Source organism: Triticum aestivum, chromosome 2D (genome assembly GCF_018294505.1).
Source record: "Triticum aestivum cultivar Chinese Spring chromosome 2D, IWGSC CS RefSeq v2.1, whole genome shotgun sequence".
In the NCBI taxonomy this organism is placed as follows: Eukaryota; Viridiplantae; Streptophyta; class Magnoliopsida; order Poales; family Poaceae; genus Triticum; species Triticum aestivum.
In genome coordinates, this window is record NC_057799.1 from 41737199 (window position 1) to 41754087 (window position 16889).

General features: G+C 45.0%; 1 protein-coding gene and 2 pseudogenes across 1 annotated transcript; 2 read left to right on the top strand and 1 right to left on the bottom strand.

The window, feature by feature from the left end:
- Nucleotides 1-1512: 1512 nt before the first annotated feature.
- On the bottom strand, nucleotides 1513-7515 carry LOC123048609 (ribosomal protein S2, mitochondrial-like; annotated as a pseudogene).
- A 2180-nt stretch (nucleotides 7516-9695) lies between these two features.
- LOC123048610 (NADH dehydrogenase [ubiquinone] iron-sulfur protein 3-like) lies at nucleotides 9696-10392 on the top strand (annotated as a pseudogene).
- Nucleotides 10393-14352: 3960 nt separating this feature from the next.
- On the top strand, nucleotides 14353-16518 carry LOC123048612 (NADH-ubiquinone oxidoreductase chain 2-like). Its single transcript, XM_044471678.1, has 2 exons — nucleotides 14353-14949; nucleotides 16328-16518. The coding sequence occupies exons 1-2, from the start codon at nucleotides 14361-14363 to the stop codon at nucleotides 16516-16518; spliced, it is 780 nt and encodes a 259-aa protein (XP_044327613.1). The 5' UTR covers nucleotides 14353-14360.
- Nucleotides 16519-16889: the final 371 nt, after the last annotated feature.

Below are 16889 nucleotides of genomic sequence, written 5' to 3' on the forward strand. Positions count from 1 at the left end.
TCTATTAGTAGTAGCACTTTTCGACATATGCCTTTATTTAGGCATTGGTTGTAGGCATCCCCTTCTCTTCAAGGAATTTCTGCGCCCGGTTCCTGATCAAGTGTTGGAAAAACCAGAATATGATGCTTTCTACTTCAGCAGTAGGGTTGGCCTGAAGCCAGCCCATAGAATAGATATGGGCGTGTTCTACACAGGAGTTCTTGTAGAACATGTTCCAATCAAACCTCTTTCCCTTCGTCTCCGGTTTTCAATATGAACAAGTGTCATCCTCTTCTCCCATTGTTTGAATGGAATACCCACGTGGAGCTGACCTTCACTTTCCAGAGACAGGGGCAAGCCGATAATTTGTAGCCTCCCTGGTTGTTTTCTGGAAATTTCAATAGAAGTGAAGCCCTGTAGGAGCTCCCTAAGGACTCTAGCTAAGACCTTTTTGAGACCCTGGGTGACTCGCGTGGACTTATCCCCTCTCAGTAAGCCGAAGACCATATCGTCTGCGTGGCGTGCGTAATAGAAGACTACGGCCCCATCCTCCCGGACTATTACCCTTTCAAGCTTGGCATCCAATATATGGAGATAACAGTGAATGAGGACATGTTCAGTCGGGCTTCCGAGCGGTATTCCTCGCTTCTGGCACGTGTAACTCTTACCTTTTCTATCTACGTGTGGTTTTCATGAAAACCTATTTTATAAACCTATGGACTCCTTTCAATGACAGAGTCTTTGGAGCAAATTGTTTCAGGATTCTAAGGTTAGAAAAGAGTTACCACTCAAGGGAGGAACATGATATGTGGAAGGCTATCCTGGTGGCTCAAGACTGACCGGTATACCTGGACCAGTCTATATTGAGCCATATTCATCAATTCGTCAGGCAATTTAGCCTCACACAATGTATCCCTGTTCCACCAGATGCTTAATCAACCCTGGAACACAAGAGAACCCTTCTTATCAAAGAGAATTGCGTATTAAACAGATGAGAGAAATAGACCTAAATATGTGCATTGAGTAAGTCATTACCTTCTATTCGATCTCCAGTATCGCTCATCATGTACTTGATCAGATTCCTCTTTTTTCTTGCAATTGCAAAGTGGTGGAAAAAATTTGTATTTCGGTCACCATGTCATAGCCAATTGGCTCTGCCCCGCTGGAGCCATGCTACTTCTTGTTCAAAGAGGTTCTCGAGCAGCAGTCAAATTGACTTCCCCTGCTTGAGCGTAATGCCCGCCCCTGGTGTGGTGGAAAAAGCCTCGTTTTCTATTCCTTTTAAAGCTGCTGATGCGAGCTACCGAACAAACAAGATTAGTACAAAAAGCCACAACTAGCACTAGCTTTCGTGATTGCTTCTTTCTACCTTTCTCACTCCGGTAATTGCTCCTTCTCCAAAATATCACTACGGACAAGATGAGCTAATAGAAAAAGTTAGGGCAACAGATGATAGTGACTCGCCAGACTCGAACTCGCATAGGCGGATCGGATCAAACGAAATTAGCCTTTCTTCCATCAACATGAATCGCTTTGATTTCGCAGTTCAAGAGGATGGTGGGGGCAACCTCTCTACATCTGCGGGCCGGTAGGCCAGCCAACTAACTCTTCAAATGAAGAACTGATTACTCCACATCTATGAACCTATCATTCCCCGCCCTTGCCCATTATTTCTTTTTGTATCACGCTAGGACTTTGCCTCTTTTTTTGAGGAAAAATATGGAAGTAGAATCTCCTCTCTTTTAGAGGCGTCTTCCAAATCCAATTTAAGATCAGTGAGGTCTTTTAGAGAGCTGCTGCTCTTTCCATTAAATTCTAGGATCTCTTCGATCCTATGCGCAAAAGAAAGGTGTGAGCCCGCGACCCCTCGATCGCTCTCAGAGTCAATCGGTCCAAACCGGGTTATGAGCTCAACGAAAAAAAAGTATTTTTAGAAATTGCCTGCAAAACCGCCTTGCGAGCGTTAGCGTCAGCATCAGCGCCATCTCCCGATGGATATTTTTTACGCATCTCCAATAGCGCCTTGGCCCTATTTTCTTCTTCGTCTATTGGGGAAGAAGAAGAGGTGGAGTAGCAGGCAGATCTCATCCCTCCTGCGGACTTCCCCGTACTCAAAGTGACTCTGAGAGATTGCGCTTCTCTACTGATCACATTCTGTTCAAGAATCACTGTTTTCATGATCGAATGGCGAAATAGATATACGAACTGTATAGGATCATTCGCTGGGATGGGATAAGTGATTCTTTTATAGGATTCCCATGGGATCGTGTCACGACCGGTTTTTCAATAAAATAATTATTGAGAAACCAATCCCTGATACGGACCAGCGAGGAAGAATTCCTTCTCATTGATAGACAAAACATTGGTCACAGAAGAAAAAGTACCAGGAGTACTAAATATAATACAAAGTTGAGCAGAGACTGCCCAACAATTTATTACATACACGCCGATAAAACAATACGGCGGATAGGGTGGCAAACTACTAACTCACGATAATAACGATGGTGGAGATATCACCGCGGGGCGAGTGATATGACTCCAGAAGACTACAGCTCTTCGAGCGTCGGAGTGAGGCTCGAGAAGACTTATTGCGGGTGGCGGAAGCGTAAACAACATAAGTGACCAATATCCGGGATCGCGCAGGACTGACTGGGACTCCTCTAGGCGTCGGACGCGCTATCAAACTCTTCATCCAAGAGATCGCCTTCGCCAACATCTGGCCAAATCAACAAGCCAGGTGAGTACTATGAAAGTACTCGCAAGACAGTTCGGGCATAAGGTATAACAAATGCAAACATGAAGCACATGAATAAGTTAACCAGTGCGATCAGACATAGAGATAATAAATACTGGGTGCCAAGCGAGGGTCTGAATGACGCCTCGAGCGGAAACTGCAGAATAGTAATACTGGTGCCAAACGAGTGTCTGAAAGACTCCTCGAGAGGAAAATGCGGAATAATAATACTGGTGCCAAACGAGTGTCTGAAAGACTCCTCGAGAGGAAAATGCGGAATAATAATACTGGTGCCAAACGAGTGTCTGAAAGACTCCTCGAGAGGAAAATGCGGAATAATAATACTGGTGCCAAACGAGTGTCTGAAAGACTCCTCGAGAGGAAAATGCGGAATAATAATACTGGTGCCAAACGAGTGTCTGAAAGACTCCTCGAGCGGAAAATGCGGAATAATAATGCCGCAGTCGGGCGTCGGGGCGACACCACATAAAGGGCTTATAACAGAAAATAAAGACAGTACATGCCACAGTCGGACGTCTGAGCGACATCGCATAAAGGGCTTATATTGTAACACAACAATACAATAATTCGGGAATATAACTTATCACAAGCACGAGACAAATATAATGTTGGTCCATCCACAGGAATAACAATAAATCTGAGACTTTACCGCTTGAGCTTGTTCACCGGGGGCAAGTTTTTCACACGGATAGATTTGGATATAAAAATCTACATTTCTGACTATGGATACGATGATTTGGAAAGAATTGACTCTGCAGAGTTTGTACTTAACCACAGCCAACGGATTTCAGTAGTCACGGGGACTAGTTCCGTCTACGGTGTTCTAGAAGCAACACGTCTAACCAGTACACACCCAATTTAACCATCCGAAGCCAGGGATCACCCTCGGCAACATTCAGGAAAAACCCTAAGTCGGGGAGGCTACAACCTCGCGTAGCATGGGATCAAATTTCTATACGCGCGCTATAAGGGGGTGCCCCCCCTCTCGGTCCCAACCGGAAACACCCATGCCCCCTGACCGAATGACTGGCTTTAATGCTGGGCCAAGGTACCATCATCCCGGCCTCTTTGTTTGGTGTGTACACGGAAAGAGGTTACCAACTTACTAAACCGTATCCTGGCAATGAGACATGTGGTAGCACGGAAAGGGGAAGGGACGATAACATGGCTCCAACCATGTTAACGTCGGAAAAGTCGGATGACACAAGGCTGGCATGCTACAACAGTACCACCTTGCTGCCCTTCATGTCACCACATGATTTGGCCACCCCTCATCAGAGGTCATCGCAACTTTGGGACATGCGGGAAAAGATCGATAACGTGGCTCCAACCACGTTAACGCCGAAGAGAGTCGGCTGACGCAAGGCTGGCATGCTACAACAGTACCACCTTGCTGCCCTTCATGTCACTACATGATTAGGCCAGCTCTCATCAGAGGTCATCGCAACTTCGGAACAACCGGGTCGTTGCCTTACAAGCAACGAGGTATCTATCGACGCTCACATGCCACGCACAAACTTTCACATGAACATGCAAAACATCTGCCATATCAAATGTTCAAACATGCTTGCCTGGTTCGGAGAAGTCGGAGTCTAGCTCGGCGAAGTTCGCGGTTCCGTCCCCTCTCCCGGAACCTACGGCAATCACGAAACGGGGTACTAACGTGAAAACCAACACATGCACAGAAACTTTGCCAAATATTTTTTAAATAAATCCCATAAAAAACTAGACAAAATTTTGAGATGGACAGAAAAGGAATCACTCAAAAATACCTTTTCATTAAAAAGTTATAAAGATTTCTGTCCAGGGACCTTTCTGTAATGAAACAAAAAGTTCCAGGGTTTTAACTGAGAAAACAGAAAACGCTTCGGCTGGGATTGCGCAAGCGCAAGGAGAAAACGTATTTTGCCCGAAGGCGCCAACAGAAAACGGTTCGGGGGAAATAAAACAGAGGCTGACACGCGGGGCCCGCATGTCAGGTTTGAAAGCTCGCCGGCGCCCGAAGACGGCGGTGGACGCCGGCGTCGAACCACGGCGAGTTAGGAGAAACGGAGGGTACCAAGAGCTTCAGTGTCTTCTTCCGCGTCGGTGGGTGGTGGACTCGTCCAACGGGGAGCACCACGTCGACAGCGACACTATCTCCGGCGGACGGCGGTTCGGGTGAGGTTGGGGAACTCCGGTGGAGGGCTGCAAAGTACGAATTGAGGCGCGGGTCAGAACGGGTGATGCAAGGAGAAGCTACTGGCAAGAGAATGGGGGTTGCGGAGCACACACGGGGGCGAATCAGGCTGGACCCCGTGGCGGAACGCGGCGGCCGGAGTCGATGGAGGGGACCCCCTCGTGGCTCTTCCAGTGGCTGGGCGTGCTCTTGGGGAAGTGTAGGGCTGGTGGGTGCTCGAGTTGAAGCTCGGGGCCCCTATTTATAGGCAGCTCGACGGGGTGGCCGTGAACGGAGACCCTCCGGCGAGCGATTACGGCAGAGCAGTGGGTCGGCAGGGGGTTTGAGCGGTCGAGAAGCATCAGTGGATGTTGCTGGACTTGATTTGCAGCTGAACGTGGTTAGTCTTGGCGTAACGGCGTCTGTCCACGGTGAGGTGACCGCACGAGCTCAACGGCGGCAGAGAGCGCGCTCCGCGCCCTGGGGTTCACGACGAGAGCGGCAGCGCATTCGGGGGAGTGGACGGCCACGTGGCGGGCTCCGGTGGTTTGGGCGGCGCTGGGTGGAGTCGGCGGCGCCGTGTCTCCCGCTGGCGTCCGCAAAGCCGCCGCCGGCGTCGGTCACGGGGCGGCGCACCTTCTGCTGCTCGTCGCCGACGCCCGCAAGATGCCAGGCACTCGTGCGGTGCAGGAACGAGAGGGCGAGGACGAGGAGCAAGGCGACGCGATGGCACTGGTGAGATCGATGTTACGTTCTGAAGAAAACGACAGTGACCACTGACCGAACTCTGAAGTTAACTGAACTTTGACAGTGACCCAGCATTGCAGGTGTTCGACAGTAGGTTTTGGTAAAGAGATGAATTTTGCTGGAGCTGTAACTTGGTGAGATGATCACTCAAAGTACCCAGGGGCTGCATGAATTTACTTGGAATTTTTGGAGAAAGTTTTGAATGAATTTCACCAAATTTGGCAAATCTGGTCCAAACTTGCAGCTGATGTAGTTTGAAAATTTTGAACTGGAGACCAGTGGATCTTCATGGTTCCAGGTTGAGGGTTCAAAGGATTAGGAGGGGAAAGAAGTTTGGGGCCAAAAATCAAAACAGAAAGAGGAGTTCCTTTGTAAATCTCCAAGTGGTAGAATAGAAGGCAGAAAATATTTGAATAGAATTTGAATGGAAAATAAATACATGGGGAGGTCCAACTTGCTGGATTTGATGTAAATCATGATCCAGAGGTGTGGGAGGAGTTAGGAGAGATCATTTGCACTTGGGCCATGGAAAAAAGGAATTGTTGAAAGTGGCAAAAGGCTTTCCAAAAGCCATAGTGCAAATTCAAGAAAAGGTTTTTCAAAAGTTATTTTCCCAAATGAAAACCATTTTGTCTTGAGTCCTAAAGAAAGCAAGAACCTCCAAGGTCAAAGGCAGATCTTGGGTGAATCCAAATAAAAATTTTGCCATAAAGAAAGATATTTGAGAGTGAGAGTTCTCTTGAATTTTTTTTTTAAATCACTCCCTTCAAGTCAAATAAAAATCTTTTTTTTTGAAAAATCCAAATAAAAACTTGGGTGTCACAGATCGTAGAATCAACTAAGGATGGAATAGGTATTTGTGATCGATCAGCTTCCAGTATGACCGAACACTTTCTATCTGCATTCAGAATAACCACACAATCAGGTTGTTGGTTGAACCCAAAATTGATCTTCTTCTTTCTTGAACGGATTTTTTTATTCGCAAAAGAATTGGTCAAAAACACCCCGATCTTCCATTGAGAATCATCTAAACAATGAGAATTCAAATTTCTTAAATAGCTTCTTAAATAGCTCACCATTTCTTCCGTTATCTCATAAATAAATAAATGATTGGTCTTTAAAAAGAAGGAACGGCCTTTTTGACGACTTGGAGATCCTATAAAATGAAGAGCGTTTCGTAAACAAATCAGTGTCTTGTCTGAATCGAGAATAGAAATTCCATTTCTTGAACCACGGATATAGACTTTGAAATGGTGATCAGCTACCCGACGGCCAAGATGTGCATTCGTACAAAGTAATTTAGTACAGACTATCGAAAGCATTGTCATTTTGCGATTTGAGTTCCGGAGATACAGGTGGTAAGTTATGGGTAATGCGGGGGGACTTTAAGACGAGATAGAATACCTAATATGGGAGTGGTTTAAGTGAGAGAATAGCTCCCTTACCAAACCAACTGAGCTATTTGCCATGTTTTTGACAAATGACCTAACTTTGATGTGATGTGCCCGGCTAGCCCAGATCATTCTTAGAGCAGTCGAGGTTACCAGAATTACGGCCTTCCGTACAAGAACTGGCACTATTGTAACTCGCTATGGGCCTCCTGCCTTCTCGAAAGAAACTGGCTTTTGAAGAAATTACTCTATTTTACGCATTTAGTTGAAGCGGATTCAAAGAGCTCTATCGAGCAAGGAAGGAGTATACTATACTGTAGCTGGATAAGCTAGATACCAAAACTTTGATAAAGATTGAGGCAACCCATTTGAGGAAGAACCGGACGGACCCCTGTGGAGATGGCATAAACAATCCTTTGACGAACTTTCTGGTTAACATAGAATCTATGAGTTTTTTCTTCTAATTACTACTACTAACATTATTCAATCTGGTATCCAAGAATTTATTAAGCTCATCCCGCAAGCACATGTACACATCTTGGATTTTACCGTCTTAAGATGGAAGAAGATTTGTTCTCCTACCCATTTCTAAGTTAAGCAAGAGATAACTCATAATTTGATATGCACTTGCACTCGCATCTTGGGTCACTGGAACCTGATGATAATTACTCACTCCTTCATCCTGAGAAAGGATCTTGGCTATGAAAAAAATGGATCACTAGCTTGCGCAGCAAATTGAATGAAACTTTCGTCCGAAGTAAACATTTCAGTCTGGTGTTCGTTATACCATTTAAGGGCATCACCTAAGTTCGAGAACTTTGGATACTTAAAGGCTACAACACATGCTAAGTGTTGACTGAGATTTTTTTTTCCGACATGTGGTTTTGTGCTTGAGGTTGAGGATGATCGGCAGAAAAGAGTAATAAAGTTTTTGACAAATCACACTCATGAAAATGCAATACACCTGAACGGTAGATTCTACCACGGAAGTCCATGAATGCTAGCAAATAGAATTGATAACCTTCGTATGCTGACGCAAGTCTTATTACAAAATATTCATAAGTAGCCTGCTGCACCTGTTTTAATAATTTGTTTAACAGTTTGTTATAGCTACAAGCATTCTTAATACCTTTGACGTTATTGAAGTAGCACTCCCTCAATATGTCTGAGGCTTCTGTCGGATTCACCCGAGCCAGAGCATTTGGTAAAAGAAGCACACACTCAACTAAACATTGACGATTCTTTTCCAGAAATCTCAAGAGCCTTTTGTTTATTTCAAACGCTTGAGACTGAAGCCCATTCAAAATATCACACATCTGCTTGTATTCTTTTTATGTAACTTTATATAGAAGTGGTTTAAGTCATGGGAAGTTAATAGCTGAAAGTGATTCTAGATATCCCCGTGGGTTTGCATAAGTAACCTCCTATCAGATCCGATAATGTATCAGGATCAGACCCCCTCTCTGCTGGTTGCCAATCCAAGGGTTTGCAAAGCATCGGAAGATTAAGTTTGATAGGGAGTAGATTTATGTTCAAATTGCACATAACATAACAAGAATTCTCTATATACCCTTGACCTTTCTTAAGGACCAGCACTGGATCTTCTTTTGTTACTCCCCTATCTGTTGATATATGTAGAACATTTCTTTCAATCATGAATTGGAGCAAGTATTTCCCGATATCATAATGACACTGGATTTTTTCTTTTTCTCTTTTTTGCTAGCACCTTTGGGCTGAACCACATCCTTAACTGATTCTACCTTACTAGTGAGTACTGCTTCCACCTTACCACTACCTGGTGCTTTGTATTGTAGAAACCTTGCTCGTTCTCGTACAGTTGAATTAAGTTGATCTATAAATCTAGCTGCCTTAACTGCGGATGATTCCTGAAGAGTGTTGAATACCAAGCCTAGTACATGAATCATGATAGCCTCAAGCGTATAGATACCAAACATCTTAAGCATAGGTAAGCTACTTGGTAGGCAACCCTTTAGATATTGCTTAGCGTTAGGCTGATCTTTATTAATCAAGAACTTTACTATGTTAGGAGTTACTTTAAATAGATTATCCTCATCAAACTTCATTGTGCAATTTGCAATTTGATTCTGTAAATCTATTAATTCAGTATCAGAAAACACACCATTTTGATTCTTCTTTTCATTAATCAACAACTTTCTAACATCATCCTGATACATATCAACATTAGAAGTCTTTTTCGTTTTGTCAATATCCAACAGCTTAGCGTAGTAATCGTTCCAGAACTCCTTAATAATACGTGCATTTTGCAAAGATTTCTCATTCTCAATGCTACCATCATATGTCTCAGAAGAATAAAATAGAACCTGCATACTTTTATTTGTTACCCTTACTAAACCGCAGTAAGTATACGAATACGACTGAAATAAACTACTAGAATCTAAATATAAGGAAAGGATCAGAATAAGTACTAATGCTCTGTATAATACTTTCCCCCGAGCGATGGTTTAGCGGATTCGGAACTGTAACCAAGCATCCTGGGTTCTATACCCGATTCAACACTAGAGCATGCAGCCTATCCTGGATACATAACTATATAAAGTGTGTAGTTTTGGATCTTTATTGGTAGCCAGTCTTTCACTTCTACCTCTCCACTCCCATGCCTTTCTTGGTCGGACCAACCCAATCGGTGATTTCCGACAAGTCTTTCTTCTTAGAGCAAGAAGCGGAACCAAAATAAAGCTTTCTTTATTTTCATTTATGGATAACCAATCCATTTTCCAATATAGTTGGGAAATTTTACCCAAGAAATGGTACATAAAATGAAAAGATCTGAACATGGGAATAGATCTTATACCAATACTGACTACCCATTTCCATTGTTTAGCTTTCTAAAATGGCATACCTATACAAGGGTTCAAGTTTCGATCGATATTTGCGGAGTGGATCATCCCTCTCGAAAACAAAGATTTGAAGTTGTCCATAATTTACTGAGTACTCGGTATAACTCACGCATTAGTGTACAAACAAGTGCAGACGAAGTAAGACGAATATCTCCGGTAGTCAGTCTAGTTCCATCAGCCGGCCGGTGGGGGCGAGAAGTATGGGATATGTCTGGTGTTTCTTCCATAAACCATCCGGATTTACGCCGTATATCAACAGATTATGGTTTCGAGGGTCATCCATTATGAAAAGACTTTCCTCTGAGTGGATATGCGGAAGTACGCTATGATGATCCAGAGAAACGTGTGGTTTCTGAACCCATTGAGATGACCCAAGAATTTCGCTATTTTGATTTTGCTAGTCCTTGGGAACAGCGTAGCGACGGATAATTCTGAATCTACATAGGTCTAGTCCAGGGGACAAATCAATAGGAAATGCTATTTTCTTCTTAAGAAGAACTTTTTTGAAATGAAAGAGTTTCCACGGGCGTCGGATATCATTTCTTCAAATAAGGAAGAAGTGTTGTCGAAGGATTTCCTTCCATTCTTCCTAGTATGGAAGAAGTAAAGAAAAAGTACTGCGTCTCGATCTATACGAAAGGGCACTAGTTTTTTCTTTTGGTTTCATTGACAGCAGAAGAATACGCTAGCTAGCAGAGCCTGAAAATGCTTGCTTGCGCCCCACCCCTACGGAAACTATTGCCTATGCTTGCTGCTCGCTCAGTGTCAGTAGAAGGGAAGAAAAGATGGTCACTCCTTTTAGGAACATGGCGAGCCTTACTTACGACTGTTGCACTTCACTCGCTGCTTGTTCATTCACTTGCTCATGAACTCGCTGCTTCGCCAGAAGCGACTAGTCTCCTCCTTTCCTCCGCCGAAAGATGCTTAGCCAGAAGCGACGAAGGAGGGGAGCTGGGGAAGGCCGACGATGGCAATGAGGGGGAAGCTGTCGTAGAAGCTTTGCCCCTTGCTTTACATAAATTGTTATGGACTTACTAAATGACCTTATTTATTCTCCCGGAGTGCTAGCAAATCTAATAGTTCCATCTACTCTTCTTAACTTAAGAACGAAGGCCGCCATCCTTCTTAATGAGGAACCCTTTGTTTGAGGAGGGCTTATCCCTAGGAAGGGGAGAGTGGCGGAGCGGTCAAAAGCGACAGATTGTAAATCTGTTGAAGGTTTTCTACGTAGGTTCGAATCCTGCCTCTCCCACTTGTTGTAGACTTAAGAGAAGAGAAAGTAGGCGGAAGCCTAGAAGGGCCAACCGAGCGAAGCTCTTCTTTTTTGCCGTGCCGTGAAGTGCAATTTTCTCGTATGCGTTTTAGAGAGGTTGTCGAAAAAAGACGATCTATAGAGATTCCCCATCTATATCTAATCGAGAATAGAAGCGAGTCGCTTCCGGCACCGACTTGTAGTCTCTGCAGTCGGCACACACACGCGCCCGCCATCATGCCTCCTTGGTTCGGGACGAAGCCAAGTGAGACATACGATAGACGAAGGAAGCGCCCACCCAGCAGGAGGGCTAAAACCTGTAGTTTTGAAGTTGCAAACTCTAGCTTCGAAGCTGGAGTTGCTTTAGCCCTTTTTAAGCAAGAATCACCGTCTTGAGCGCCTTGCACGCTCAAGAACAAGCAAGGGATGAGCGCTTTGTTGCTAAAGCGGATACGTTTTCTTGCTGGGGAAGGCTAGTTTGATAGAGGATTGGAGAGGAGAGAGAGGTGGAATAAAAAGCTCGGGATGGATTTTGGATTCTTTGTGTGACCGTATGCGGTGAGAGTCACACGTACGGTAAGGAGGGGGGTTCGCGTCTATACGTGTAGTGTGGTGGTTGGGCCTACCCACCCTATTTGTTGTATGATCTATGGGTCTACTGGAGCTACCCACTTCGATCAATTAGCCAAGATTTTGACCGGATACAAAATCGCTGGTGCTCGATCTAGTGGTATTTTTATGGGGATTCTTTTTATCACTGTAGGATTCCTATTCAAGATTACTGCAGTTCCTTTTCAGGCGGCTGTAGGATGGACGGCCCCCTATAGGTAGTAGGGTAGGGTGGGTGGTACCGCTCAGATAGCGGCCAATCCTCCTAACTGCGTGCGGGCCGGGCTTAGAGCGCGTGAAACTCATCACTACCTCGTAAGGGCGTTGAGACCATAGCATGTTGCACAAAAGAGCCGCTTTCTCAGGAGTGTTGTCACACAACTGCCCGACTAGAAGAGCTACTCGCTCTGTAGTGTTGTCACACAAGATAAGCACGCCGCCCGCCTGCTGGCTGGGCGAATTGAAGTTATCTTCCGGTCAACTGTCCACCCAGTCAAGTGCAAAAAACACAGTTGAATCACGCAACGCATGCTGCTGGTGTGCTTCCTGCCCACGAGGAAAGAAGAGCGACAAGGTTCAGATTTCACTGTTTGCAGCATGGGAGCTGATTACCCAAAAATCCCTGGGAAAAAAGAAAAGATATCTCGGTAACGAAAACCATAGGAGGCTGTATTGGCGAGATCCAAGGGTTCACAGCAGCCCAAAATAAAAACCGCCTGGAAGTCCGAGGACCTTTAGTACCGTACCGAACCAGCAGCCTTCGCGCCAAGCGACGACCGCCCTTGTCCCTTTCCTTTTTTCATTCAGCCTACTTCTTAGCTTTGTTCCATCAGTCTAAGGCAAAGCTTGAGTGGTTTGCCTACCTTACCCACTTGATGAAAGGGAACGAACTTCGTTTCCTTGGCGGCTTTATGGATGGATTCAGTCAAAAAAAACTCCTTCCTTTTGAAAAAGTGACGCTTTGCATCTTCACTTCCGAGGGTTAGGGTATATGCCGTTTTGAGCAAGCTTTCGCTTTTTCTCCCGGCTTTCTACAACTTTCGCTTTAGCTTCCAAAGGCGACCCAATGACCTTTCCGGAATTGGAAGTATTCACCGCCCTACCCTAAGAAAGAAGTCACTATAAAACTGCTTGCCCTCCAGAAGTACCAAAGGTGCGCGGAGCCCGGTGAAAATGAATATGTTTGCTACTGAAAGAAGCCTGCCTATTGACTAATATTCATCTTTAGAATGAAAGTAGCTATGAAGCCCAATCTACTGTCGATTCAAAAGGGGACATAGTCATATGGGTGGGGTGTTTGTGGGGAGCTGCCTTGGATATGAGGAATTCCTCCAATCTAAAAAAAGGAACAAAGAAAAAGTCCGTGACGAAGATCTTTCTTTTCTATCAATAGATAGGAATGAGTGTTCGTTATAGCGGATAGGATCCATCTGCTCTCTCTCTCTATTTTATTTGATGCAATTTAGAGAGAAAGAGCAATGCGAATTAGAAAAAAAGAGAATCGGGAGATGATTCCAAAATAGATACATAGACATCTAAAGTAAAGGGATGTATATATTATTCCTATATATATCATCTATCTATGAAAAAAGTAAACAATGTTCGTTTTTCGGTTCCCCGAAGCCCCGAATGGATTGGATCGTTTCTGCTTCTGCCAACGAAATGAAGGCCTCGCCCCTTCCGAATGATTCTCCGATCCTGAAGTTCTCGCGAAGAGAATAAGATGCATCTCCCCCTCCCTCTGTCTTTTTCCGGTTTGCTAATCTTCCCCTCTAACGCGGGCCGGGCTTAGGCAGGTGCGGGAGGAAGAAAGAAAGTCGAAGAGCATCTTCTCCTTTGTCCTTTTTTCAGTGCAACACAGGAAAGCACCCTCTTTTGTAACCCCTGCAGCTTCCCAGAGGCTTGCTTTTTTTATTGAACGCATGGCGTAGCTAGGACCCCTCCAATCATGTTTGAGCCTATGTTCACCCGGGGCCAAAAAAGGAGAATTCCGGAATGCCTGCCGACGTTCAGATAAGGTGCATATCCCTTACCACTAAAGGAAAGGCTCGACGAAGGGGGGGATATTAGCTGGGTAAGGAAAACTCTTTCGAAGATTGAGATGTCGATTTGTTTTTCATCGAAAAGGAAGAAGGCCGAGGGGATAGAAGCCTTCCTTCGGGCTTTGCCTTCCGACGTTCTAATAAAGAATTCCGGCTCGGCCCGGGAAAGCGCTGGCAACAACATAAAGAAAGGGGTCCATGTAGTTGCTGCGCCTGCCCACTGAGCAGCGGGTTCGGCATCTACTAGAAAAGAGAGAATCCACTTCAGATAACCACGTCTCTGCTAGGCAGCGTGTGGAATGGCCGAGAGCGGACCAAATGGATATATAATCCAAGCCGAGAGTGGAGTTACGTGAACAACCGTCTGATGGAAAATAACTTTCACGTTCGGTTCAGAGAGCACGTTTTTTGTTGAGAATAAGTCCTTCCATTTTGTGTGAATTCCCTAGTGGCGAATTAACAACTTGTGGGGCCCTATCTATTCAATCTCTCGAGCCCTAAGAAAACCCCGCTCTCCCTCGGACTCAATCTCTCTTTTGACTCTATATATGTGGGCACCTGATATCTATGAGGGTTCACCCACCCCGGTGACAGCATTCCTTTCTATTGCACCTAAAATCTCTATTTCTGCAAATATGTCACGTGTTTCTATTGTTGCTTCCTATGGGGGTACATTACAACAAATCTTCTTTTTCTGCAACATTGCTTCTATGATCTTAGGAGCACTGGCCGCCATGGCCCAAACAAAATTCAAAAGACCTCTAGCTCATAGTTCGATTGGACATGTAGGTTATATTCGTACTGGTTTCTCATGTGGAACCATAGAAGGAATTCAGTCACTACTAATTGGTATATTTATTTATGCATCAATGACGATAGATGCATTCACCATAGTTCCAGCATTACGGCAAACCAGTGTCAAATATATAGCGGATTTGGGCGCTCTAGCCAAAACGAATCCTATTTCGGCTATGACCTTCTCCATTACAATGTTCTCATACACAGGAATACCCCCGTTAGCCGGCTTTTGTAGCAAATTCTATTTGTTCTTCTCCGCTTTAGGTTGTGGGGCTTACTTCCTAGCCCCAGTGGGAGTAGTGACTAGCGTTATAGGTCGTTGGGCGGCCGGAAGGTTGGTAGACCGAAGGCAGTTTTCTGTGCACCGGACACGTAGCTTACCGAATCAGTTGCAACAACAGATGGGAATGCATGCTACGAAAGACAGGGTCGAGTCTGATACATCAATCGTCGACTCCATATCCTTGTACGAGTTCACAATCACTACACGAGATGAACCTGGGTTTGGTGAATGGAAGTTGGCCTTAGGTGTAATAGGACTCCCAGTTACTGCGCGCGATCGTATACTGAGGTGCTCCCCGTTGGTTGTTGGAACGACGCGAGCCGGGCCGGGCCTCGATTCCTTTCAAAAAGATGAAGGGACCGAGGTGACTAATTCCCCATCTCATTTGGGGCGGAAAATGAATCGACATCTCGATGTGATACAGCCCTTTCCATTTTCGTTGGGAAAGAACGGCGAAGTCCATCCGAACCCTCCAATGAAGAAATAAGAGGAGAGCAAAGCGCCAATGGCGCGCGAAGCGCATGCGGAAGGGGCACGGAGAAATAAAGAAGTGTGGGGGAGAAGCAGCCGAGCTCATTCCCTTCGCTTCCTGGGCCCAAAGCAGTGCTTTGTTTCCTGGCCAAATCAAGGATTTGGGGCTGATTGCAAAAGATATCTGAATAGAAAGATAGATCCATCCATCTATCCAGATATCTGAAAAAGAATCAATTTCGATTTCATGAAACCTTTGATTCAAAGAACTGCGCTTAGCCCCCCCCCCCCGCTCATGAAACGACTCTGCTGCAATGGATGGCAGAGGGTCCGTAGTACCCGAAGCACTGGAGTGATCTAGTAGGCGGGAAGGGGCCTAGAAGTGCCTACTACTACACCACACCACACTTGGCTCTGTACATTTACAGAGCTTACCCCTGTCCAGTGTCTGGCAGAATGTTGGGGGCTTCAATCGTCGACTCGGTATCCCCATCTTAGCCCAGGCTAATGGAGCCTGACTTATTCAGGGGCGAGAGTGGAGCCTATCGAAGCACTCTTGAGAGTAAGATCCTTGGCTCCTCTAGATTCTCTACATGGGTCTCTACCCACATGGAAGCGGGGCAGAGATAGATAAGATCAAACACGGGAATAAGAAGCATTTGAAATGCCTTTTTGATCATTTTGATAGAGGGGGATGGATAAAGTGGGCAAAATAGACTCACATTTTTCAATCGAAAAGATGGGTTCCTTTTTCGTCTCGACAAAGAAAGAATCATCTTGAAAACGCTCCTAACCCCTTCACAGGGCCGTGTATAATAAGTGATCCAAACCTGCCCGGAGCGAGCCCCCCTTAGAGGCAAGTGAAGTTGGTGAGCCGTATGATGGGCAACTATCTCCTGCGGTTCGGAGAGGACTCAGCTGTTAGTTAGTACCCCCTTGGTTTTGGGGTGGACCCTTTCACTATATTTTATTATATACTCTTAGCGAAAAGAATGTTTTTTGATAGACCTAGGACATGGATTCTATATGATCCAATGGATCGTGACAAGTCGTTTCTACTAGCAATGACTTCCTCTTTCATTACTTCATCCTTTCCATATCCCTCTCCCTTGTTCGATCTTACTCATGAAATGGCACTCAGTTCATATCTGTAAGTTCGTTCGATCATTGACAAGGTTCAAAGAAAGGGTGGGCCATTCCTGGGGGGTTCGTGGAAGAGTTGGGTTCGATTCCCTTTATACGCGATGTGGCGAAAAAGACTGATTCAATGAAAAATGCCATGCCAGCATTAAGATTTAAAATGTGTCGTCTACTTCCAGGAAATGTTTGGAACAGAGAACTTTCTCTAATCCAATGCCTTATTCTCCGAAGATTGAGGAACAAGAGGAGATCCATTATTCCTAAATGAAATAAGGAGATCTTTCTATATCGTCATATCAGTTGGAAAAATCATAGGCAAATTCCTATCGGCCATATCAGTTGGAAAAAGAAGAGGAAAATTCCTACCGGCCAGAATCTGGAGAAG